The sequence below is a fragment of the Pholcus phalangioides genome, unplaced genomic scaffold (assembly GCF_987345545.1).
Source record: "Pholcus phalangioides strain wild (caught in Gottingen) unplaced genomic scaffold, Ppha-v1.0 ptg000022l_1, whole genome shotgun sequence".
In the NCBI taxonomy this organism is placed as follows: domain Eukaryota; kingdom Metazoa; phylum Arthropoda; class Arachnida; order Araneae; family Pholcidae; genus Pholcus; species Pholcus phalangioides.
Window position 1 is genome coordinate 40,405,594 of NW_028301615.1, and position 26,865 is coordinate 40,432,458.

Genomic DNA, 26,865 nt, shown 5'->3' on the forward strand with positions numbered 1-26,865 from the left:
ATGACAATCAACAAAGCGCAAGGCCAGTCATTAGCAGTGGCAGGTATCAACCTACTTGAGCCCTGATTTTCACACGGACAGCTTTACGTCGCGTGTTGATAATCCCAAAAATGTGGCATCTACACACCAGATGGAAAAACAAAAAATATTGTGTATCCACAAGTGATTGCCTGAAGTTTTTAATTAAACTATTTAAAAATAAAAGTAATTTTTTTCTTACTTGATACAGAAATTTTTTTGATTAAGAATTAATTAATAAGCTATACATATATAAATTTTTTACGGGGCGGGCACTGTCGCCAGGTATCAGCTAGTATATATATAATATATACCACAATATATACAATATATAACCAATAGACTTATTGGTTGTTCGTTCAAGTTTTGTAAAAGATCTTTTATCAAACTTTTATAGTGTAATTCCAGTCTTACTATAAAGTTAAACGGCTCTGAACCAAGATCATAAACTACAATTAACTTCTAAAATTATTTCTGTACGCGAGACAGAAATCAATGAAATAGATCATTGAAATGATCAGCAGGACTAGACAAATCCCAGGCGACTAAAAAATTGGTGCCTAAAATTTTCTTTGTATAGTTACTAAATTGTAGGCAGAGAGCAGCCCAAAATTTTTGGAATTTATAGCAGCATATCTGAAAACATGAAAGAGGGTCACTATGCCCCAAAAAAGTCAAAGAAGAGAAGCATTAATTTAGAATTTCCTTCAGTTAAAAATTTTTTTGGCAACTAGATTTTTTTTTGTGATTTGTCCAGCCCTGATCATTCGTATCAATAATTTCATGTGATATAAGTGTGGAGAGCAAAAAAAAAAAACCTAAAACAAAGGATTTACTTCAAGACAAGGGAAAATTTTTTAGAAAATGTGATGCGATTTTTTAAGGGTCATTTGAGTGTATCCTAATTGAAACCATACTAATGTGTTATATAATGTGGTCAATATTCAGTATGATTGACATTTTTTTTTCATTCTGACTTAATCTGAATATTAAATGAAGTGTCACATGCGTGTTCTAATTAATCTCACTGTATCAATGTCCACTATAGACAATGCACTTCAGATGATCAAAAAACAAATCATTCTAAAAACAAGATTCAGGTCCAATTATCCTCCTCACAGAGGATACCACAAATGATCAAGAGAAATAAGTGCTAAAATGACAAATCTCTCCACAATGATTTTTTTTTTCAATTTAATGAGACTCTTTGATACCACGATATTCTTAATTTTTACAAAGTCTCCATTTACAAAAATATTTTTAATATTTTGAAGCAGCTAAAAAACGATAGTAACTTCAGTTTCAGTTCTTTGGATTATTCACGTTTTGTTCTTGGGCGACTTTATAAAAGCTCAATACAAGCAAAATCTTGATATTAAGTGATTTTTGAAGAGCTGGTCTTTTTCAAATAACACCCTGTGCCTCTAACGGTATAAAAAATCCAGCTCAGGCGGGGTTTTCTAAAAAATGCACGTATTTGGGCAAAATGGGGAAAATTGAACTTCCCTTTTCCACAACCTCAAAATAGCTCATTTAAGCATGTATGTACACCCTTTATGTGTACATCTTACATTATGTCTAAATATAAATTTTTGGTGTATGTTAACCCATGTATTTGATTTATAAAATTACCATACAATAAAAGAATTGTTCACTTACAGCCTGGGTGGATTTTTTGGGCAAAATGGGAGGAAAATCAAATTTACTATTTCCGTAACCTCAAAATATCTAACTTAAACATATATAGTCAAACCTCGTTAATATCACTCTTGGGAGCTCAAAAATATGACTTAGCAAGCGGAGTGACTCGTTAAGCGGAGTAAGACATAGCTGTGCCAATTTCTGCCTGAAGATAATTGGGACTTCCAAAAAGTGACCCGGTAAGCGGAGTGACGTGTTAACCGAGTGACGCACTAATGAGGTTTGACTGTATGTATATCCTGTATGTGTACATCTTATGTCTAAATATACATTTCTGGTGCATGGTAAACTATGTATTTGATCAATAAAACTGACCATACAATAAGGGAATAATTGTTCACACACACCCACTTAGCATAACTGTATCTGAACCTTGAGTTGTATGCAGAACTGTAACAAGAAGATTGTGGCAAAATAAATGAATTTGGATGATGAAAATTGAGAAATCAGGATGGTGCCTGAAATATTTTCTCCCCAAATTTTTCAAACCCCACAGGAAATGCATTCAAAAGTGTCCTGATCTGTCAAAAATAAAACCTTTAGCTATGTAACCCGAACTATCAAGTTTTTTTTTTAAATCAAACCCAAACTTTCAGGAGCTAAAGTTGCATGTTTCTCTTTTTTTTGAATTCCTCACCACTATTGAAGAATATCCCTGCTTCATTAAATTAAATTCTGAAATATTTTTAAAAGAGCAGTAATAATTAAAAAGTGATCTGGTTAAGAGGAGATAGCAGTCATTCTGAGGATTCATTACTCTGGAAGTATTTTCCACTTGTCCAAATTAGCCATTTTTGGGAACTTAAAACTACAGAATAACTTGAATTATCATTAAATACAAATGTCAATAACATTGTATATTAATATCACTTTATACAAGACGACCTGTCATGTATAGCAACAGACCTACAGAATGCCTTCATCTGGTTGACAATTTTAACAATGAATGAAAGCCAGGGTCTCTGCCACCGGACTTATCCCGTTGCCGAGATCTCTTCCAGCCCAGCTTAGTGGCAGAGTCTGGAACAAAGTGAGTGTGTACACCTAACAGTCTGAGTGTGTAGGTAGTGTTGCGTATATTTCAGTGCTGCCATCTATACTTCAAATTGTGAGTGAAGTGTAATGATTGAATATTTGTAACGTTGTAGGCCTGTTGCTCTCTGTGGCGAGACTTTTTAACGGGGAGATTGGCTCGCATTTGCGCCTTGAAGTTGGGAACCACAGAAAACCAACTTCAGCTGACCACCACTGTGCGGTTTGTGGTCGGGCTTATATTATGAGCATCTTGAAAAATCCAGCTAAGGCTTATTTTCTGGTTAGGTCTTGGTTTTGGAAACAAACTATACTTTTTGTTCTGTTTCTGCGTGAATGACCCTAAAATCAGAAGATGAAGGAAAAAAATCGCCAATTTTTGAAAAACACTGACTTTTTGTGACACTTGCTTGATGTTTTTTTTTAAAATTTCATATGAGTGATGATGTCAGTCTTTCCACCATGACCGATGTTTATGTCCGTAACACAACTTGTACAATAAGGAAAAGTCTGCCCTTTTCTGGAATGTTTGATGAAAGGAAATTCATCAGGGAATAAGTATCAAAAAAATTAATTAAATATGTTTTTGCTTATCATGTTTTGTTATATTGCACGCACGTAACTTCAACAAAAGAAATTTTGACCACATGCGCGTCACTATAATCTTCAATTATTATCCAAGGCTATTGGCTGCTAAGCTATTTCCCGGCACGATAAGACAAAACTTTTCTTGTTACTATCAGAGGGTTTGTAAAACTTCCTTGAAAAAAGAATTTCCCCACTTACAACGTGTGACGGCATTCGGAAAGGGAAAAAAACAGGAAAAAGACTTCATGCCCCACAAGAAATTCCTTACGGATTGTTTTCAGAAGCTGGGATTGTTTTAAATGAAATAGGGAACTTTCAGGGACAATTAGGGATTTTTTTGTGATTTTCATAAAAATTCAGGAGATTTAAGAACTTTTCGGGAGGTCGAGGGATGAAGCTAAAATTCGGGAGACTTGGCAGCTACAGTATGGGAAGCAGAAGAAATTAGAAAAGTTATCCACCACCTAGTTTATCCCTTACTGAACGAAAATATTTATTGAGATCAGTTGCACGTTTTACCTTTGCTTACTATACCCAGTACTAGCTATAATACCCAGCGCTGCTCAGGTTTTATTCAATGAGGCTTTTCGGATCACGTGATATCTTCCTCTTTCTTTGAGGGGCATACAAATCGTGTCTAAGTTAACCAATATGACAACTTTCTGTGCGACTCTTGAAATAAACAAATCTAGATTTAAATAAACGAAGAAATGATTTTTTTTTTTCCTTTTTTAAGGGGTGCCAGGTATTTAGATTCCCCCCTGAACTTCAAGTTATCCATCTGCCTGTTTCTGCTTCAAAAAATACTTAGTTAAAGCTGTGGAATTTCTTTGATGTATTTCACGGCCCATAATTAATTTTAAAACATCCTAAACCATATGAATTTATACAGTTAAATATTAAAAGACAATAATGGATGACAATAAGGAAAGACAATAAAGCTGTTGACTGAAACATATGTGATAATAAGTACTTCCAGCAGGTCTGAAGGGGATTATAAAGTCCCTTGGGGTCACAAAGTGTTTGCATTTATGTGTTTTTATGTTTGTACCAATGTGTATGTTTGTATTTGTATATGTCTGTGTTTTTGTCATTTGTTTATTTGAAAAAAATTTCATGGTTGAGAAGATATATAAAAAGTTGAAATCAATGTTATTGCATGGATATCCAACTGAAAAGTAGGTCTTGCTAATTCTCTGGGACTAATTTTCTTGAACCTTTTCTGCGCTTCGTATATCCCTAAGTGAACTGAATATTTCAAAAATCGATAATTCAATAAAATTTTTAAAATTAATGATGTGGCAGAAAACCCCTATATATTTCCGCATTTCTACAATAAAATCATAATTTTAACACTGATTTCTATGGGGATCATCCTTTGCCTGACCCTTAAAGTGATGCTGATGATGATTCTGACGTCTATTCAAAAAACCTCATTACCGGGAGGATTGAAAAAGTGGCAAACCATCATACATATAATGGCATATACATGTCTGAGATGCATTGCTAGGGAACTACAGTAACCAAAGTAAACGTTCCGAAAGTGATTGTTGAGACCCAAAAACCATTGCTGCCAGACTTTTTTTCCCTGCTCTGACAAACTTTTAAAATAGCCTATTGTTCAAGTCAAGCCCCATTTGGTATATATGCAAAATTTGGTGACGATCGCTCCGCAACAGGCCTACAACAATAAATCATTCAATCATTACACTTCACTCATAGTTAGAAAAACTGGTGGCAGATGGCAGCACTACACACAACAAGCATTACACAGAAACAAACTTCACGCCAGGTTTCACTGCATGCACATTCCCACATGTACCAATTTGTTAGAGGTTCTGCAGAGGAATATGGATGAGGTGTATGTATGTCTGGTTTAAAAGGTGACGATCGATCAAAAAATGTAGATATGTATAGGTAACACAAAAAAAATCAATTTTATATATATAGATTAATACAAAATTGCTAAGTGCAGCTTTGATCATAGATTTACGTTGTTTTTAAGACACTGCTTGAAAAAAAGTGAAAGACATTCTTACCTTGTTCTGATGGGTGACCGTGGCTCACTTGCAAGCTTGACTGATCTTCGTGACCCCCCTCGGTGGCTAGCAGGTTGATCGGCCATAGACACTTTTCTTGATACTATTCATGCCAGAGTTTAAGTGAACTAGGAAAGAAAAAAATTTATAGAGCAATATTCCAAGGAGAAAACAAATGTCTGATTCTGAACTGTAAAACAAAATGACAAGAAAATTTTTTTGTTTTTGTTTTATTTTTCAATCAATACAAAAGAACCTTTTATTAATTAATAAAACAAACTGGCACTAAAAAAAACTTTGGCTCTTAAAAGCTAAGCATATCTTTGAGAAAACATACTTGGCATGACAGCTGAATGCACAATCTTGCAGAAGTTTAACGTCAAATTACAAAGCACCATAATAAAATAGCTATGGAGTTTCATTCACATCGACAGGAATATGCTATCTTGAAGATCAAAATTCAGAGTTCTCAGTAAAATTTACATTTGATCATTTTTAAAACTCCTGAAGAAAGACACAATTCAAAATCTTGAACTTCAATCGGCTACATTGTTTTTTTACTCCTTTACAAAAATTTTCATTTAGGAAAAAGAAAAATGAAGTGACACTCGTATTAACCAACATTAGTGTTTTAGTTTAGAAATAGTAGGTAATAGCCCATTTCTATACTATACCAGGGATGGACATGACCTCGGGCGCCAGGTCACTAAAAAATTAGTATTAGTGCCTAAAATTTTCTTTGTGTAGTTGATAAATTACAGGCTGATAGCAGTACAAAATATTAAGAATTCATAGAAGCATATCTGCCACATGAAAGAGGATCACTATGTCCTGAAAAAAAAACCACATTTAGTCCCTTTTCTCTTGTAAAAATTTTTTGGAAATTAAAATTTTTTTTCGGGTGCCTAGATTTTCTTGTGATTTGTCCCCAGCCTTGCTCCATAGGGCCTACCAGTGATTCCCAACGTGGGCATTAACGCCCCTCGGGGGCAATGGAATGTTCCGGGGGACAGTAGAAGCTACAGGTATAGCATAGGATTCCATAAGTAAGATTGCGTTGGGAGAAAAAAGGGGGCGCTGGGAGAAAAAAGGTTGGGAAAATGTTCTATTCCAGTGTTTCCCAACCTTTTGGAGTTTGCGGCACACTCTGGAGTAACATTAGAAACTTGGGGCACTCTTCCTTGAATAAACACAAAGAACAGTTTACTGCAACAAAAATCGCTGAGTAAAAATATATCAATAAAGTTTTCGATCAATCATTAATATGAAACTTGTGATTGATGCTTAGAGCACAGATACTTGAAATCAAGCCTTACAGATAACAACGAAACGCGTAAATTCACCTTAAAATCTTGCAGTCTATTTCTTTGCGGATGGCAGCACGGCACACATACAAGCATTACACAAACAAACTTCACATTGGATTCACCATACATACATGCACATTCTGGCATGTACCAATTCGTTAGAAATTCCGTAGAGGAATTTGCACAAGCTGCATGTATGCTTGAGTACTAGTGTATTTCTTGCTTTGTATTTTATTGTTGCCATAGCAGAGAAATCTTGCTAACACAGATATATATATATATATATATATATATGTGTGTGTTGCTGCTTTCTTTATTAGATTAGGATAATCCTCTCATCCCAAGCCAAAAAGCAGCCAACGACGCCTCACTCTTGGTGAACTTACCTTTGAGTGTGGAATAAGATAAATAAATAGCGATATATAAAGGCACTAAGATAAATTAATCTCATTCGTAAGCAGTGAAATTTATTTCCTCCGCACTGTCTGCGAAATCAAACGGTGAGACAACCCAGTTCAGATTCTCAGTGGAAAGAGATGGAAAGTACATACATATTGCATCTTGCAATCTTGATAAATGTTGAAAAATTAGGATTTTCAGATCATCCGAAGGTGATGTCACTCTTGGCAATTACTACGAAGGTTTGGACAGCTGAGTTCCACTTAGTGGGCGATAATGTGCACACATCAGTCTAGTCGTAGCAGTGATAGCGTTCGGATGCAATGTATATTGGGGTGTTAAAACTTAGATATGGCTGACCTCACAGATTTCGAAACAGGCATGATTATTGAAGCCTGTCTTGCCGGGGCCACAGTAACAAAAATGGCCACCCTTGTTGGTGTCGGGAGAAGTACCGTGTCGATGGCAATGACAGCCTATAGCAAACAGGGAAAGACATCATCTGCCACGCATAACAGTGGCAGAAAGTCGAAGATGACTGATAGAGACAGACGGTTTTGAAACGGATTGTGGCCAGAAAGCACAAAACAGCATCCCAGATAACATCTGAGATGAACGCACATCTACAGGAGGGTGTATCGCCAAATCTATCTGCCGTGAACTGCATGCAGCAAACATACAAGGTAGAGCGACTATTCCAAAATCATTGGTGACACTATGCAATGCCTTGAAACGACGAACATGGTGTCACGAACATAAGAATTGGACACAGCAATGGTAGAATGTCATCTGGTCAGACGAATTGTCGTTCACATTATTCCAGACTAACGGACGTGCTTACGTTTGAAGAACGACAGCACAAGCCTATGACATTGATTGTCTCCTTCCTACTGTCAAGCATGGAGGGGGATCAGTGATGCTGTGGGGCGCGATGTCTAACCGTAGTCTCGGCCCACTTGTTCTGGACGGGCGGGTCAATGCAGCGTTTTATGTCAGTATTCTGGCCGACCATTTTCATCCAATGGTGCAATATTTGTTTCCTAATTCTCGACCTGTGTTCCAAGATAATTTCCCCGCTCACACTGCTGGAATTGTCGGAGACTGACTTGATGAACACCCCCAAAGCAGAATGTTTTGCTATGTTCTGCAACGAGCCCTAACTGACTGAAAATGTTCTGCAATAAAAATTTGTGTATACATAATAGCATTTTTTTACACTTTTCTCAAAATTCTTTCAGATTGTTCTGTTACAGCACTGGTTGTTCTGCGATGTACGTCACACATTTCAGCATATTCTGCTTTGGGGATGAACACCATGATGAACTGAAACACCTCGCGTGGCCCGCCCGCTCAGTTCCCTGATCTTAATATAATTCAACCTTTGTCGGGTATTTTGGAGGCCAAACTGTGCAGTAGGTTTCCACCTCCAAAGACACGTTCAGAATTAGTTGCCTTTGTTGCAGGAGTGGCAGCTACGTATCCCTGTGACTGTTGTGCATGACTTGTATTTGTCCATCCCACATCGGATACAAGCTGTAATTAATGAAAAGAGGACCAACAGCCTATTAATAAAGATTGTGTCTCATTTCACAGGTATTCATATTATTTTGTCCAACCCCTGTATGTAGTGTTAATATACTCCATCTATAACAATAACTCCTTAATAACAATGTTTCTCTGGTCCCTTTGAGTATCATTATATAAGCTTTTCACTGTAGTATGTTCAAGTATACGTAAATTGTACAATAGATTATTAGAATTTATACATATAAAGAGGGGGGGGGAAGAAAAAAATATTCATCAACTTAACTTGATGTTGCTGATGAAAACTCAAACATTTGTCATGTTACAACACAGTTCTGTTTCTTGACAACTCTCATTTTTCTCTTTTATTTAAGACTCAAGTTTATTTGAATTTTTTATGATAATCATTATTTAAATAACTATTAGTCATTAGTTAATAGAAAAACTGTTACTCCACATGTAATTATCAGTACATAGAAATTATATATGGTAAAAACCTTGAGTATGTGTACAGTCAGCCCCTGTATTCACAGGGCTTATGTTCCAGGGGTGACCGCGAATAATCGAAACCATAGATTTTCTATACATCTCGTTTATTGAACATCACAAGAAAGAGGGTGACGAAGAGGTAGAAGGGAATGTGAAAGAGGGTGCAGAGATTGTTGGCGATGTTTTCTGAAAGAACATTGTGATTTATGTTTGCCGTTTCTTCATATCATCAAGTATGTTGACAGGCTTCCTCTACCAATTTTTCTAAATGTGAAGAAAGATCCCTCTATGGTACAATGCCATGAAAATAATTATTGCTGATTTGAACTTGTGAAGCCCTTCCACTATGTTACTCATGGTGAACTTGTCCACTTCTTTATCTGGATCCTCTTCACCTGATAACGCTTCAATTTCAGGAGCTGCATTGATTCCTTGTCAGTCAATACCTCTGAATTGCTGTTAATTAGCTTTTCAACGACTTCTATACCCATATCATTGAACCCTTCTCCACCCACCTGTTTCACTAATGTGACAAAGTCTTTTATAATCTCTTCAGTTGACTTTGTATAAATATTTGTCTCCTGGCGTGGCTTATTGTGGCCAAAGGTTAATCCAACCCGAGTTGACTTTCTCTTAAGAGCTGCTACGGATCTAGTGATGACAGTAATGGCATTAGCGATAGTATAATTCTTCCATACCTTCAAGACATTGTCTTCATTTGCATCTTCTATTGTGTGCACAATCAACTACGTTGAGTGACATGTATAGTGAGTCTTGAATGCTCATATTACCCGTGATCAAGGGGCTGAACGATAAATTTATTAGGAGGCCATACCATCAGCTTTCAACTCATTGACGTCTGGGCATCCAGTATCAAAAGAATTTCGAACGACATGCCTTCATTCTCAAGGTATCTTCCTGACTTTTTATTTATCCAAAATACTGGGAGCTTTGACTTATTGTTTCCCTTCAACGACCGCGTTTTCGCAGATTTGAAAATGACGGTGGGCTTTATCATGTACCTGTAAGTGTTCACTTCCAATTATTTTTATTGATAAACTAGGTCGCGCGTTGCTGCAATCTCAGAAGAAAGGAAATTCAAGGAAACTCGTTATGATGACATTCAATTTACATTGTGTCATTTTTATTGAAACTTATTTTCATATGGAAAACATTATAAAACAGTGTCCAGTCCTTTCTGACCAAGAATCTCTCCAACACAACCTTAATATTATTTCCAAATGGTGCTCAACCTGGGAATTACCCCTCAATTTCTCAAAAACTGTTTTTATGAAAGTGACCCGTAAAAGTAGCATATCTGTTGGTATCATTGGAATACGTATGTTCATCTTTTTCACCAAGAGTCTTGTACCGTTACAAAGTCATGGTGGATTGATGTTCCGGAGAGGAATGATAGGCATGCCAATTTTCAATGTTAAAATGTGTGGTGGCATACCTGGCAAATTGAGTGAATTCAAGAATTCGGCTGGGTAATTGACAACTTCGTCTTGATTCATCACAGCATCGATGGACTTATACGTTGTCGCTTCGCCTGGTATTCCGTTTTGAATGCTGAAATCATTCTGCTGTTTCAGTACTTTGTAATTCGCGATATTTGAGAAAACCTTTTGAATCAATTCGTCTTTGGTTGATGTCATCTTACAAAAGTTTGTTGGCAATGTGATACATTGTGTAGATCTGTCTATTGCCATCTTCCAGCAATTGTTTTGCGAAACGTTCGGTGGATGCATCATTTTGTAATTGAACACGCATATTGGTTTTCAAAGTCAATTTCTTTACATGTCACCACAGAACTGATGATTTGAGACATGCATTAAGTTCATCAGCGAGTGTTGAACGTGGTATAACTGGCAGAGTTTGTCGAAAATCACCAGACAATAAAATGAGTGCTCCACCGAAGGGCTGTCCATTTCCCCTCAAATCTTGCAGTGTACGATCAAGCGCTTCCAATGCTTTTTTGTAAGCCATTGTGCATTCGTCCCATATGATAAGTTCACATTTTCTGAGAACTTTACCCATTCCGGAATTTTTGGTGATATTGCACGTTGGCGTCTCAGTGGTTTGCAAATTCAATGGCTATTTCAGTGCTGAATGTGGTGTTCGATCACCATCCAAAAGTGTTGCTGCAATTCCAGATGATACAATTGCCAGTGCAATTTTAAAATAAAACATAAATCGCCATTGTCTAGCACCCGCTACACAACTATGCCAGAAACTTTCGACACGCACGCCACCTAGGATAGATGTACTAAGCCAGAAACCTTCGCGGGAGTGTACTCAACTTCCCAAAGTTTCATGGCGATCGGATGAATGGTGTAGTAATGCATAAAGGGCAAACAGACATATCTATATATATAAAAACGAATGTAAGTTTTAAAAATTAAAATTCTTTCTTTTATCGGTTCAATGCAATATGGTGTAATAACCTTTTTTGTTATGGCAGCCATCACGTTGTTCCAAAGTTGAGTGGATAAATCCAAAAATATATATAATGTACAAGTATATTTCTTTTTAAAGTGCTGAATCTGCAGGTCAACTTAGAAGCATTTGAACAAAATCACCTCTTTGTGAGTTTTGATTATTTAACATTCTCTCCACATTACTAAATTAAAAGTACTTTGAATAATATTATTGAAATAAGTTTCTTCTGCATATACAGTTAAAAAAAAATCATAAGTTACAAAATTTTGCCACAATTCCTTGCCACTTGTTATTGTTTAGAATTTATTCTTTCACCCAAGAGAGTGAAGGATCGATAGGTAATATTCAGGATCAATATGACATGCAAACAAATGATAGTGAAGAGAATGGTCCCTTCGTATCTTAATTTTATGACTTGAAAATAAGGAATCAAGTATGCTTTTTATAAAAAGCCCCACCCATTCGTGACAAGAATCAGCACTCTTTACACAATCTTTGTCCTTCATACATTAAGTGCCATAGCAATGGGTTATAGTTGCTCCATTAAATCTCTGAACTCTTCATGCAGCTTAGCAGATCGTAACTCACCATGATTAAAAAAAAACATTACAATTAAAATTTCTTTCTAAGCATTTCAATTGGCTGTTATATCTCATGTCTCCCAGCAGCTTTGGTATCATTGCATTATCGTGTATAAAGCTGATGATCAGCTTTTTCAAGATTTATTCAAATTACACAGTTTTACCATAAAATCATTATACAATACAATTATTTTACACAAACATGTATTAATTACACTTTAAGATGTATAATATTTTTATATTCAGATTAACATTTTGTGTGGTAATTGAAATAATTTGTTTTAGTACGAGCGCTTTATTGGAAAATTATAGGGATATTGCACATGCTGGCAAAGATATTTATAATTAAATGCTAAAAAATATTGTTTTTAAAACTTATTAGTTACTACTTCACAACCAATGAGGTGAAATATCACCATATAGTATACCTATAATTAATGGTATACCTATGTACTTCAATTAAATAATAATTAGTGCACATTTTTATTTTTTTCAGGTTTCATTTTTTTCCACTGTCTTGGAAGAAACCCAACCCTGTCAGACTCCCTATGTGTAAGGGTTGGAATTTCGGACTGGACAATCAGGATAAACTGTCCAAACCTCCAAGTTTCAGAATGTTACGTGGAAACCTAGGTTTTTTTTTTGTGATACTATCATATTTTTAAAAAAAATTACTAGCAGAATATAAAAATTATAACTAAATCAAAAATCTTTCAAAAGGTGTCATTTGATATTTTTTTTAAAGTTGATTGTTTCACCACAAATTAATGATTTTAAGCTGGAAATCTGATACAGGTTAAATTGGCATAACCTTTAAAAGTATGTAATCATCTCGTATGGGAGACATGATCGAGATGTTTAAAATTTTCAGAGGGATGGATAAGATGGACCATGAATTATTAGTACACCATCAATCGACTGCTTTTACAAGGGAAGCAGTATCGATTGAAAAGGGACAATGCAAGGTTTATGGTGTCGCAAGGAATTTTTCTCTAATAGGGTTGTTAATAAATGGAATAGCTTACCCCGGAGGTAGTAAATTGTAACACAATTGACACGTTTGAAAAGAAATATAATAACATGTTGGGGTAAATCGAGAAGCTATCCATTCTTAGAATAAGACAACCATAAGTATTCTTTTATGGGCATTGCATAATATTTCATCATGTATATACATTGTTTGTAATTGCATTTGTAATTGGGTTGCTGTATTTTTGAAATATATTACATCCATATTTAAGATATCCAACCAGGCGTTGTGACGTTGTATTTGTATGAGATTGAAATAAAATTAATTATAAATCGAAATAAATTATAATTGAAATTAATGTAAACAATTTAAATATACATAAAATTTTATATTATTTACTCTGTAATTGCTGAATACTTATAGGTTTTCAAAGAATCTGTACAAAACTACCCCTCGCTGTTCATCTGAACTGATGACATTTACGTTATTTTTTACTTGTCTGAAATTTACAATAAGGGCATCCATATCTGTAGTGTCAGGTTCACAGTATGTATATTGTAATCTATGTTTATGTAATCTTTTTAACAGCAGAGTCGTAACTATGATTTTTGTGTGTGTGGGGGAGAAGGCAACATACTTTGCCGCTGCGATTACCCCCCCCCCCCCGGTCCGTGTAATTGTGGCCCTGCTCAACAGCACCGTGATCACTGAAAGCCTACAATTTTGTAAGTCTTGCATCTCATTTAACCTTTTCACTTAAAGGGTGACTTAAGTAGAACTCACATTGGAAAATAATTACATAGAAAATTTCGACAGAACTAATATTTTGTATGATCCTTTGTATATCGGTTGCGTTCCGTTTAATCCACGTTTTATGTGTATTCTGGCATTTAACAAAAAAAATCTTGGCTGTATTACTGTCAACCCTCAATCCAATGATGGATGAACCAGTTCTGTATGAGTATGGATCTCTGATCTCCCGATAAAAGCTGAGAAAATATCAAATGAAACAAGATTCAGATGAATTTATTTTCAAACATTTTGTAGTGAGCGAGTGTGAATCCTGCAGATCTTTCACAATTTTATCATCAGGATCATTTTACTTCAATTAAAATTTAGATCACATTTTAAACTTGTTTTATAAAAAAAAATTAGTGAGCTCCAGTGAATGGTATTCCGGCATTTCCTCTACATTTGTCTCTTGTAAATCTCAGATTTTGTCAGTTTAACCATGTGATGTCTTCAATTCACATGCTCATTTCCGACATTAAAATCGAAATAATCACCTTCAGGTCAAATTTTACAAGTGCCTAGTTTTTCAAAATAATTTCAAAATCATGATGTAGCAAAAATAAGTATAACTCGCTTAAAAAAAAAAGTTCTCTCTTTACCCGCAACTTCAAAAGAATCAGGGGGAAAATTTATTTTTAAACAGATATTGTTTCAATGAACTTTTGCATGTTTGGAATTTGCACAGTGTCACAAGTTGAAAAATTAGAATTACCTAATCGATAAAAAGTAACTTTCTTTCGTCAATCTTATTTCATAGACAACACGGGAGCAGCATGTCATTTCCTCGGTAAAATGGAATGGTGATTTAAAGTGTCTCAGACAGTAGTCCTTGTTGTTTTACAAAATTTATCCTTAAATTTTGGGCAGTGCCTGGAACAAATTAAATGGTTTCGTGTAGAAATGTATGGTAAATCTCGTTTCAGCGGGCCAAGATTTCAACTAACAAATGCGATTCTGGAACAAATAATCTTCGTTAGCCGAGGTATCACTGTAGTGAGAAATCTCAAGTATATCAAGTCAAAATAAGTTGAAAATTACAAAATTGTTGCTTGTATTACAAGACAGCTTGTTCATCAAGTCAATATTTATTAAAAATGTCATGCCGAAAAATAGTCGAACCCCAATTTAATGCCACCATCTGTTTTCAAGCATTTTGGCTTTATAATGAGCTTGAGTTATATCGGATCATGGTCGGAATAGTGTTTCAAAGAAGCACCATTATATAAATGCACATGTTTATTATGAGCTATTGTATCTCAATGCCTTATTTGTATTACACCATGAAAATAACCTACTTTATATACATTCAGTTTTTGAGAAAACTGTAAACGCTATGCAATTACTTAAATATTTCTGTATATAAAACTTGACAGCCCCAAAGCAGAATATGCCGAAATCTGCAACAAACATCTCTGAACAATCTAGAATTTTAAGAAAAAAGTAAAAAACAATATTATGGGAATTTTTACTGCAGAACATTTCCAGTCAGCCAAGCCATTCTGCACAATGCAGAACAATGCAAAATATTCTGCTTTGGGGCTTGACAAACATATTTACCACTGAAAATATTTTAAATCTGCATATTTAGCCAGACATTTTATACGTGCAAAAACAAAATAAACAAAGGGAAATAATGGTGGTGGGGGGGGGAGAGAGAGAGAGAATCAGGCGAGCTTTTTGCTCCAGGCACCAGACCAGAGGGAGTGCAAATTTCATCCTTTAATCTCTCCATCAACATTACAAGAACACATCAGAATACGTTCTTGCCCCAGCTGGTCATTTGTTGTGGACCTGTTAATCTACTACTACTGAACTGTACATGTACCTCGTGCACATTCCTCTGGGGAATTTTTAGCCAATTGGAAGGATTCCTACATGCTGGAATGTGACCTAACGTGAAGTTTCTGTGTAATACTTATGTGTAGTGCTGCCATATGTTTTTCTAACAATGAATGAAGTGTAACGATTGAATAATTGTACAGTTGTAGGCCTGATGCTCTATGGCGAGACTATTTAATGGGGAGATCGATTCCCATTTGCACTTTAAAGTTAGGAGCCACAGAAAACTAAATTTAGCCGACCACCAATATATAATTCCGACACGATCAAACATGCAATAAAATATTTGCAAACATAGATGGCTATGTTATGCTTTCAGTTCCTGACTGAGGGTAAATGCCTTTCTTCTTATCTTGTTCCTAAAAACTGTAAAGTTGAAGGAAAGGGAAAAAACTTAAAAAAAAAAAAAATCACTCATCGAAATTCACTCTTAGAAAAAGTTAAGGTATTGAAAAAATATATATTCAAATTACATGACAAAGTAATGACGATTTAAAGGATATGAAATCGGAACTCTACACTAATTAAACATATGAAAGTTATTCGAGCACTTAACAAATCACGGCTTATTCCCCCTCCCACGAAATTACAAAATCAATTTTCTTTTCGGTCCACGAAATACAACACAATAAGTCAACTCAAAATCCAATAGCGATTTCTCAATCGGAAAATTACACAAGCACCTATTACCAGGAATAATCACAGTAAGTATAATAATATGCCCGTCATATGGTGGCTATAGATTCCACGAATTATACAATCAATACAAATCAAGAATGGAGAGAGAGTACATGTAGAGAGAGAAATGCTGTATAATATATAATTTTTTTTTTCTTCTATCTCAGTGTAAAATAGGCTTACCCGAGAATCGAGGATACTGTTTGAATCCACAAACAATAGTTTGGACGAGAACAAACAAGTTCGAATGTAATTATTATCCAGTCTCGAGTCAGTTCTCACACAGCGTTTATCCCGCAATTTCGCGAACCATCGAAACGCGCTTCACATATTACATAAAAAGAAACAAAATATAAAGGAAAACGCTTTTTAAACGTTTTCGCCCCGAAACGCAAAACACACACCAGCAGCAGCTATCGATGATGCACTCACTCACTCACACATACAACAATCACGATAAAATCGTTTCAATCCCAGCGCGCGTGCGCGTCGTTTTTTCTTGTGACTTTTCTTCCTTCTTTCCCCCCCCCCCCAAACTGAAACAGCTGACCAACAGAAAGCTTCGTAGGTAGGAAGGAGAGAGCGTTCCTTTCTTTTCCACCGCAGGCGTTATTATTATGCGCCTTATTACGCAAGAAAATGTAGATTATGATGTGACGGTTATACAAGATATATGTATTCTTTTTTCTTAAGAAAATGGGACCAGCCAGTCGACCTTTTTTTTTTTCAATTCATGAATAAAAAAATTGATTTCGCGGGGCAGGGCGGTCTTGAGAGCATCATGGGCCCCCGGGCCAAGTGATTTTTCTGAGGCCTTTACCTCTGGCAAATTCTCGAAAATTTCAACTATATTTCATTTTTTTTTGCGGCCCTTTTTTCGCGAGGTGCCCGGTGGGACCAATGCGTTAAGACGGCACTGTCGCGGGGACTCGAAGGGTCTTGTGTCCATGCAGGGCACCCATGATCATGAAATCTTGTTCCGTGATTTGCGGGAGTGGGTATCTAAACCAGGGGTGCAAATAAGTAACCTGGGGCAGCCAGGGCCGAATGAGGAGGGGGGCGCTCACAAAAGAAATCGCATTTGTTTTGCATGATAACTTTTCACGTAACCTCAAGAAAAGTTTGCCAAGCCCCTTCCCGAGAAAGCACGCTACGGCCTTGGGTGCACAACCTTTATGAGTTTGCGAGCCACTTAAGTAATCTAGAACAGTGCCATGGGTTACTTAAACGATCCGTAAATGTGCCGCGGACTACTTCAGCGATCTGGAAGTATACCGCTGGTCTCCTAAGTGATTTATAGTTTATAGGAATCTACCGCGAGCTGCTCAAGTGATCTAAAACTGTACCACTGGTTTTTCAAGTGATCTCTTAATGTGCCGCGAGTCGCTTTAGGGATCTGTAAATAACAACGATTTCAAGGGCACTTAAGTGCTCTGGAACTGTACCACAGGTCACTTAGGTGATCACTAAATGTGCCGCGAATCACCAGTGTTTTGGAACTGTGACGTTGGTTCATTCAAGTGATCTGTAAATATGCCACGGATCACTTAAATGTTCCATGAACGGGCCATCGGTCACTTGAAAGAAACGTGCCGCGGTATACTTAAGTGATATGAAACTGCATTTATGTGATCTGAAAATATGCCACGGCCTATTTCAGTGCTCTGGAACTGAGCAGCGGGTCACTTGAGTGACTTGGGAATATGCCGTGGGTAACTTGAGTAATCTAGAAATCTGCCGCTGAATTAATTTTAACAAAATAATGTTTCAGGTTGCGAGCTACATTTGGGCTAGGGGTTGAGCATATATGATCTAAAACCATACATAATTAACCCATTTCTTTCCCCCCCCCCCTGAATCATCTGACGTGGCTCGCAATCTCAAACCTTATTTTGTAAAAAGAAATAAATGACAATCCCGAGATATCTCGTCTACATTTTGGAAATTCCGAAATGTCTCGGGTTCTTAAAACCCTCTCATTTCGGCATTGACGAGCCCAGATCCCATTGTAAGTTTTCTTATCCTGATAACATGTCTTTCCCATGGGCGGAGATACGGGCGGATGAAGTATACGCGGGAATACATCATTCAAGTTTAGCAGTTGCCATCGGTAATGGTTTTTGCAAATTGTGAAAATTCACTCTTCTTCCAATATCAGATGTTTGCACCCAGCCAACATTTGGGCCCGCTTTCCGGACCCTTCACAAAATTCCGGATCTGAAAAACGGACCCTTCACAAAATTCTGTACCTGAAAAACGGACTCGTAAAATAAAAATTAATGAAACCATAAATTTGGAATTTCATTTCTTTTGTGTATATTAACTAGATTACTTCGCTTCCCGCAAAATTACTCATTTTTCACAAAATTACCATGTTTTTGTTACCCTGGTTTGTCACCCGTTGCAGTTGCCCCTCCCCCAGTTCTAGCCCTACCCATGCGTGACCTATTTTGGCTCCCCGACGTTTTTTTTCATTTTTTTGGTCGAAAAAGCTGGTTTTTTTTTTTTGCTCTTCCAACAAGTATTTAGCACTCCTGCTAGAGCGGTGCCCCATGCGGCCGCCCCCAGGAAGATATGTTACCCAATGCGAATCTAAGGTGCTCGAGCGCCCACAGTATTTTGCAGACACCAAGGACGAGCGCCCCCAGAATTAATTCAGAAAAATATTTATATCCCTTAAACTTGCTCTGTACGCATTTATAGAAACCAATTCTGAATGGCTGGCAAACGACATCTGTATGTCCCAACTGGAAATCGAACCCAGGATTGCACATTAATGAGCGCTAACTCAAGTCTTATTTGACTTATTTTCCCCCTGCAAAAAGTTTCTCCCCATAGCTGAGCAAGACTCGTTTTCGCTCGTGGTAGTTTCCAGTGGACTGTATAAAGCGACGACCTTGACAATGCAGCTCACAACATAAACCAGTGCTTTTCACTTTTGGGACCAACGGCTCCCGGGGTGGGGGGCCTTGAGTACTTCGTAACGGGTCCATGGGATTATTTCTCTTTCAGTACCATTGGAATGAATGACACATTTTGTACTATGATACGATACACAAATCATTAAAAAAAAACAAAAAAAAAACCACTACATTTTATGGGAGGGTGGTGTCGAAATCGGTCTGCTGGCGCTACAAGGGGGTCCACGACATCAAAAAGATTGGGACACAGTGGGCTAGTAGATATCCATGAAAGAACCACTTCGAAGTATTGGCAGCAGGAACACATCTATATCGCCAGCACACCGTGATACCCGAGAAAGTTTGGTTACAAGGCCCAAGTAAGCTATTCCATTTGTTAACAACTTTATTAGAGAAAAATTCCCTGCGACACCATAACCTCGCATTGTCCCCTAGTGAAAGCAGTCGATTGGCGGTTCATGGTCCATCCTATCCATCCCATTGAAAATTTTGGACACTTCGATCATATCTCCCCGACACCTGCGTTCATCAAATGTAAACATATTCAAGAAATGTAGTTTCTCTTCAAGCCCCGTGTGCCAATAAGGACAAGCGTAGCTCTCCTCAGCACCCCTTCAACCAAGTCTATGTTCCTCTGTAAGTATGGTCTCCAAAGCCTTACTGCATATTCCAGTCCCGGACGAACTAAGACTCGGAAAAGCGGAAGAATGACTTTAGGAGAACGCGAAGAGACCTTTTTGAAAATGAGACCAAGAATTCTATTCGTTTTTTTGACCGCTGCTGAACAATGTTCAGAAAACCCAAGTCGCTCGTCAATGAGAATTCCCAAATCGGTGATCCTAGTTGCATCCAGAACAATAACTCCATTCAACTCCTAAGAGAACCGTGGGTTGTTCGAACCAAAATGAGCAACCATGCACTTATCAACGCTAAACGTCATGCTCCATTCATTTGCCCATGCTGCAATCCTGTTTAAGTTGCTCTGGAGCAACTCCCTATCGCTTTGATTCCCGATTACCCCCATTAGCTTCTATTTGTTTGTTTGCAAGAAATAGTGATGTACTTCAATAATAAAAACGCCTGATAACGATAACTGAAATAATACAGACGATGCTGTTATAATGACCCCACTCGTCCTGTTAAAAAATGACGTTATATTGAAAGGAAAACATTTGGGACTTATCTTACCAGTCGTCGTAATGGAATAGTCGCTATAACGTGGGGTCGTTATAACGAGGGTCGACTGTAAAAAGTTTTAGGTAGTCAACTTCCTTTCAAACATTTACACTGTATCGCATTCTTGAGCAGAAAAAATATCTTTCTCCAACACAACATGTATTTCACGCTCCAAAACACTAACTATATCGATAAATTTCATGAGCGGAAAACGAATACTGCAGTGACCCACTTCTCTTGAAACCGAACCCATCGAGTTAACCAATATTCCGTAAACATAGGCAAAATGAGAAAATATTTTATAAATCAACTTAATTGATGGTTTTCGGCTTTTTTTTAATACAAATTCCAGGGCCTATACGGGCATATGCGTTAACTTTTATCCGGTCCATGGGTCCTAGCGTCTTCCCCAATCACTATTTGCCGAATCTTCATAATACCAATAGAAATATTGGGTTTACTCCCCCTCCTCCCAATACTTTCAATATTTTTAAGCCCATTAACACAGGCCCAACGAGGTGACTACTACTTGACCGTACATACCTCACATAAAAATTCTTCTGAGGAATTTCTAAAGCATTGGTTACACACAGGAACTAGTTAAGTGCGTGTGTATGCGTGGCCCTAATATTTGTTATCATAGCCATGCGTTATGCTGGTGCTGCTAACGAAGTGCCTTTCTTTCAAACAGAGCACAACTCTGGTCTACCAAAAGGGGCAATTTCTAACGAATGAGTCGTACCGGAAGAGTGCATGCGTACATAACAGTATCTATTTTTGAAGCTATGAGTGAAGTGCAACGTATATATATCTATACTGTAATAGAACTGTTGCTTTCTGTGACAAGACTTTAACGGGGAGATCGGTTCGCATTCGCGCCTCAAAGTTGGGAACCACAGAAAACCAACTTTAGCCGACTATCACTGTGTCGCCGGTAGGGTTCGAACCCAGGCCCTGGGATGGATTCGCGATCACAGTGACCACATGGCTGCATAGAGGCCCAACAATGTAACTGAAAAAATTCCTATTAAAAAAATTAAGTGTCCCCAAAATAAATGGAGCACAATGAATTGAGATAAGGACAAACTACGAGGCGAAAAGATGCCTTTAAAGAGATGAAGAAACAACATGTTTAAGTATAAAACCCGTCATTACTTTCGTCTTTCTTAACCACTTATCACAGTAACGCAGTATTGATCGTTCTTATTCGAAGAAATTGTGCGCAACGGGGGGATTCAAACCCGAATTTTGTGCAAATTCCTGAAATTTACATTCTTTACAAAATATTTTACGATGGGGCAGTGTACCGAAAGATACATTTGCAGAATTTTACGAATATCAATGTTCACATGGACTTTCCTGTAAAAGATTATCTTTAACGTTCAGAGAACTTGACCCCCCAAATCGGTGAGAAAAAGTGGTAAGCCTAGTTGCATCCGGGAGTGAAACGTGGGTTGTTTGAACCAAAGTGCACTTGTCAGCGTTGAAAGTGATGCTCCAGTCATCTGCCCAAACCGCAATCGTATCACTTTCCGGTTTGCATTAATTCTGTATGAACACCAGAATATTTACTTACGTGCGTATACGGTGTAGTAGTGGATATCATTATCGAATTAGTTGATAAAAATCGAAAACATAGGACCTATGTGACCTAAGGCACTCCCTTGAGAGTCCCGAGTCGTCCAATCAGTAAATTAACCATTCATTACAACCCGTTGTTGTCACAACTACGAACGCATTCAATTCAACAAAATCTCTCCTATCCCGATTTCATGCAAACGAATCAAGAGTTAACCTTGATGGACCCAATCAAATGCTTTTTGGAAATCCAAATACGCTACGAACGAACAATAGAGAAGAAATCGGGACTACAACATTTAAAGTTCACGAATGATACAACAGGCAAAATAACCTACCGAGTTGATGCTGCAGAAGACAGGTGGCAGCACTTTTTTAAACACATAGCATTCCTCAGAAACAAACTTCACATTAGGTACCCACCACAGAACATTCCGATATGCACAAATTCATTGAAGTCATGCGGTCACAGGAATGTTTACGAGGTGCATGGGCGTTTTCGTAGTAGTAGATAGACAACGTTCACATCCCTTACCGTAGAAGCAAAACCGACTGGGTACTAACGAGGTGATCATGATACATTTGATAAAAAAAATGTCAAGCAGCACTTTGATTTTTCACAAAATTTTACATATACTACTCACCATTGGACAAGGAGTAAACGCACTTATTTCATAAATCTGTCAAAATATAATCTCCCTCTAATATTGCATTGTTTTTTTTTCGAGTAGATGGTTTTCGAAACACAGCGAAGGTGAAAGAGAGCGCTCCTTCCGGATTTATTTTCAGCAATCCTGGCAAGGTGCATATACCCGAGTATTTATTTATGGAACAGAGTGAGAAAACGAAACCCCTTAATTTTCTTAGCACAGTTTCAAAAACTTCGATTATAATCCGCATAAGCGCGAATTTTTGTCGCGTATGAGCAAATGAGTTATACTCTATAATAACACTTCATTTTAATTATTAATCTTCATCGGAGCGGTCCCCCCCCTCACTTTTTTGTTTTCTTAATAATCTAATAAATTAAGTCTTATTAATAATTAGATTAATAATTAAGACTTAATTAATTAATTACATATATATTTTATCTTAAATAAAACCAAGATTTAGTCAAGCTATTCTTCAAGTCAGTTTAAAATACGAATTCAATTAGAGTAGAATTTTCATATTAGGAATTTTCGGAATTTAAAAGCCCAGTTCAGATGCGATATCGAGTTTCATTGGCTAAGCTAATGCATATTTTTTGAAGACTGCAGATTAACATTCACTTCATAATCTTGGTACTAAAAATTTTTCAAATCAAAACAATTATAAAAAAAATTAATCTGATGAGTGAACGTAAATGATGTACTTGTTTGCTCTTTCGCTATTTTTATCTGCTTTAGAATATCAAAAGGATTCAATGGCTCTTAGCAATATAGATACAGTCAAATCCCGTTTTAGCGAATACCGTTACAGTGAAAAAAGAATGTCGTTTTAACGAACACTTTTTAAATCCCCCAGATAAGTTTACATAGGAACAATGCAAAAACGTAGAATTCCTTTATAACGAAAGGATTTGACCGGTCTCTTGGAGTTTGTTATAACGGGATTAGACTGTATAGGTTTTTTTGTGATCGTCACCCCTGATCGGTATTTTCTATCATATCTCAAGACTCCAACTTATTGCTAAAATTCTGCAGCATGCCCAAAGATGTGTGTATTCTGCATGTGTTTTATTTAGGCACTAGCCAAATTTTATAGAAACCAGGCATTTTTACAAACAAAAAAAAATTGCGTATTCTTTGACTCGTCCAAGACTTAACGACTTTTTCCATACAAGCAGAGTTGATGACAAATTCCGAAAATTTTGCGTTGTCCTGACTCCAATTTAGTCATCATACATAGGAAATTTCGGACACTACCGCGAAGTCGCAATGGCGACCTAGAACCCGAGATTTGTAAATCCCTGCTTTACAATATGTTACACGTGAACCTTCTGTGGTCCTATGTAGAGTCCACTCCGAGATAGGATCGCATCAGGAAATAACGGTACTTCATTTTTACAACGGCCCTTTATAATGGAAAGGTACCTACCTGTGAATTAGGCTTCTCAGCATAACTTATAAGATATACAAAAACGGCAAAGGGACCAACATCCAGGAGCCTTTCTCATTACGTGAGAGGCATTATAAAGTGGGAACTGAAGAAAAAAACACCTCTGGAACCTCTGAAAATCGTGAACTTTTGCATTGTCAATACTTGCATATTTCCTTTACCTCCACGACACGGAAAAGACAGACTTTTGGATCAAGAATTGTACAAAAATAAACAATTATTGCACGGCATTGAAAAACTCCGAGGAGTTGAACGTGGCTCAAGAAGCAAAAAAGCGAAATGGTACAAACATGACTGAGTTCATGAGTTGTACCACTGGAAAGTCTCAATGCGTAGGGAGATGAGAGATATGGATACCTGTCTTGAGAAATCATTTCAAGATAAATCGAATATGTTGGAGAGGGAAGATTCAGGGCCTGAAAGGAATCAATTGAGTTAGATTATATCATCGCCAACATCAGGGGGCGGCAAAATGATATTTAGCGTAATGAGGTGGATGACAGATCAAGGAATCGGAAGGAACATTTGAAGTGGAAGTGACTGATAAAATCAAAGCAGCGTCGATTGAGGTCAGAAACTTAGTAGTGATTAAACCAAGATAATCTGAAGAAAACGAATTGGACTCTCTGAAAAAGAGTTATAATCTGCCGCCTGGCAGTCTAGTGGTTAGGGAGCTAGCTTCTGACTGTGCAGGTCTGAGTTCGAATCCCGGTTCGGCCATGGATGTCTACTAACACACTAACAAATTCCCTGTACAGATCGTAACGATCTCTTGGGAATACGTGCTGATCACATTAAAAAAAAATCAGTGTAAAGAGGAGTGAGAATCAGAGACTTCTGGCCGATGAGAAATGGTGCGGTCATGGTTTCTTCCTGGATGACCAGGAAGAAATTAATTAAAAAAGCCCTGGAAAAGGACGAGGGCTTGAAGAGAAAGTACGAGGCCTCCGCAGTGAGTAGACTCGACACAAAAGTCGTGGTCTAGGAGGTGGAGCTATTAGTCTCCTTTCGAAAGGGCGTAAATCTGGATCAGCCGGGAAATGCTAGAGTGATCTCGAAGTTTAGAACGGGAGAGAGAGGGACTAATTGGATACTGTCGGTAGAACCCGTGACTTTCACTAGCATAACTCAAAGATGATTTGTTTATGCTGGCTGTGACCAGCATAAACCAGTGACTGTGTTGTTAGAGAATGTCAAGCCTCTACAAGGTGCTGAATGAATGAACGCCAGGGTCTCTGCCACCGGACTTATCCCGTTGCCGAGATCTCTTCCAGCCCAGCTTCATGGCAGAGTCTGGAACAAAGTGAGTGTGTACACCTAACAGTCTGAGTGTGTAGCTAGTGTTGTGTATGATATTTCAGTGCTGCCATCTATACTTCAAATTGTGAGTGAAGTGTAATGATTGAATATTTGTAAAGTTGTAGGCCTGTTGCTCTCTGTGGCGAGACTTTTTAACGGGGAGATCGGCTCGCATTCGCGCCTTGAAGTTGGGAACCACAGAAAACCAACTTCAGCCGACCACCATTGTGGGACTCTACAAGGTGCTGGCGTTTTGGCCACATGGCAAAGAGGTGAAAAGCAGAGGAATGCTGCAAGAGTTGTAGACAAGGCCACAAGTTGGTCGACCGTGTAAATGAGAAAAGGTATGTAAACTGTCACAGCCGAAATAGGAGCAAGAAAGAGAAGTGGTCAACAAAACGCTTGTGTACAGCTAGCGTCTGTAAGATGTTCCAGAGGGAATTATCGAGACAGATCTAATACCAATTATGGTGACTAGACAAGATGCCTTGGGAGTTTGGTGACAAACGTAACTTTCGGATTGTAGGAATGTGTTATTCGAATTTGAATTTCAGGATTGTAGTAAAGGCGTTAAAGAGTAAGAAGCGGACTCTTCGAGCAGTGAAAGCAATGCCGTCGTAACGCATGGGCCCACCCGGGCACGGCCTGGGGGGCCACAAGAGAAGAGGGGCCTTACAAAAATGAGATTCAGTTGAAGTTTTCTAGAATTTATCAGGTAGGGCCTCAGAAAAACGACTTGGCCCGGGGGCCCATGATGCTCTTAAGACGGCCCTGAGTGAAAGTGACTAAGAATAATTACAGGAAATGTGTTGGGTGCCGTAGGATGCATAAAGATGTCAGTGTAAGACGCGGACTTTTCGCGAAGTGAGTGTTTGTAAGACGCGGACTTTTCGCAAAGTGAGTGTTTGTAAGACGCGGACTTTTCGCGAAGTGAGTGTTTGTAAGACGCGGACTTTTCGTGTATCGAATTTTTGCAATATTCGAGAAATGTGTAGATTACTTTTGTAAATAAGGAAAAAAGGATCCTCGGGGATAATGTATGTTGTAATACATCGACATATTAGAATAAAATTACAGGTCCACTAGTCAAGAGGGCTGGGAAGAAAGTTTGGTACTTAGTCACATTTTTGACCTATAGCCGAATGTGTACGAGTTGCACTAATCAGCTTTTTAAACTCTTGGACCATTTGGTACAAATTGCACTCGGTCGTTTTAGTTGACTTTAAAGTCGTGAGACGCGATTTCGACCAACCTCTCGTGCTGGGCGGGATCACCCTCCGATGTCGATCATCAGAACTATATAACTGCTCCCAATGCCGAAGGCTTAGCACTGTCCTGCGACGAGCCCTCGGCTGACTGGAAATGTTGTACGGTAAAAATCCCCATTCATGT

The 26,865-nt window shown here is 37.7% G+C and overlaps 1 protein-coding gene across 4 annotated transcripts in view; it reads right to left on the reverse strand.

The window, feature by feature from the left end:
• ctrip (E3 ubiquitin-protein ligase ctrip) overlaps positions 1-26,865 on the reverse strand; it is a 220,630-nt gene that overhangs the window by 159,254 nt on the left and 34,511 nt on the right. For 2 of the 4 annotated variants that reach the window (XM_089249354.1, XM_089249352.1), the window contains exon 3: positions 5,379-5,506. In XM_089249354.1, coding sequence (XP_089105480.1) covers positions 5,379-5,464 — 86 coding nt within the window. In that variant the 5' untranslated portion in view covers positions 5,465-5,506. Of the gene's footprint in view, positions 1-5,378; positions 5,507-16,582; positions 16,864-26,865 lie in introns of those variants that run through there. The other 2 variants (XM_089249353.1, XM_089249355.1) reach the window with 2 other exon arrangements.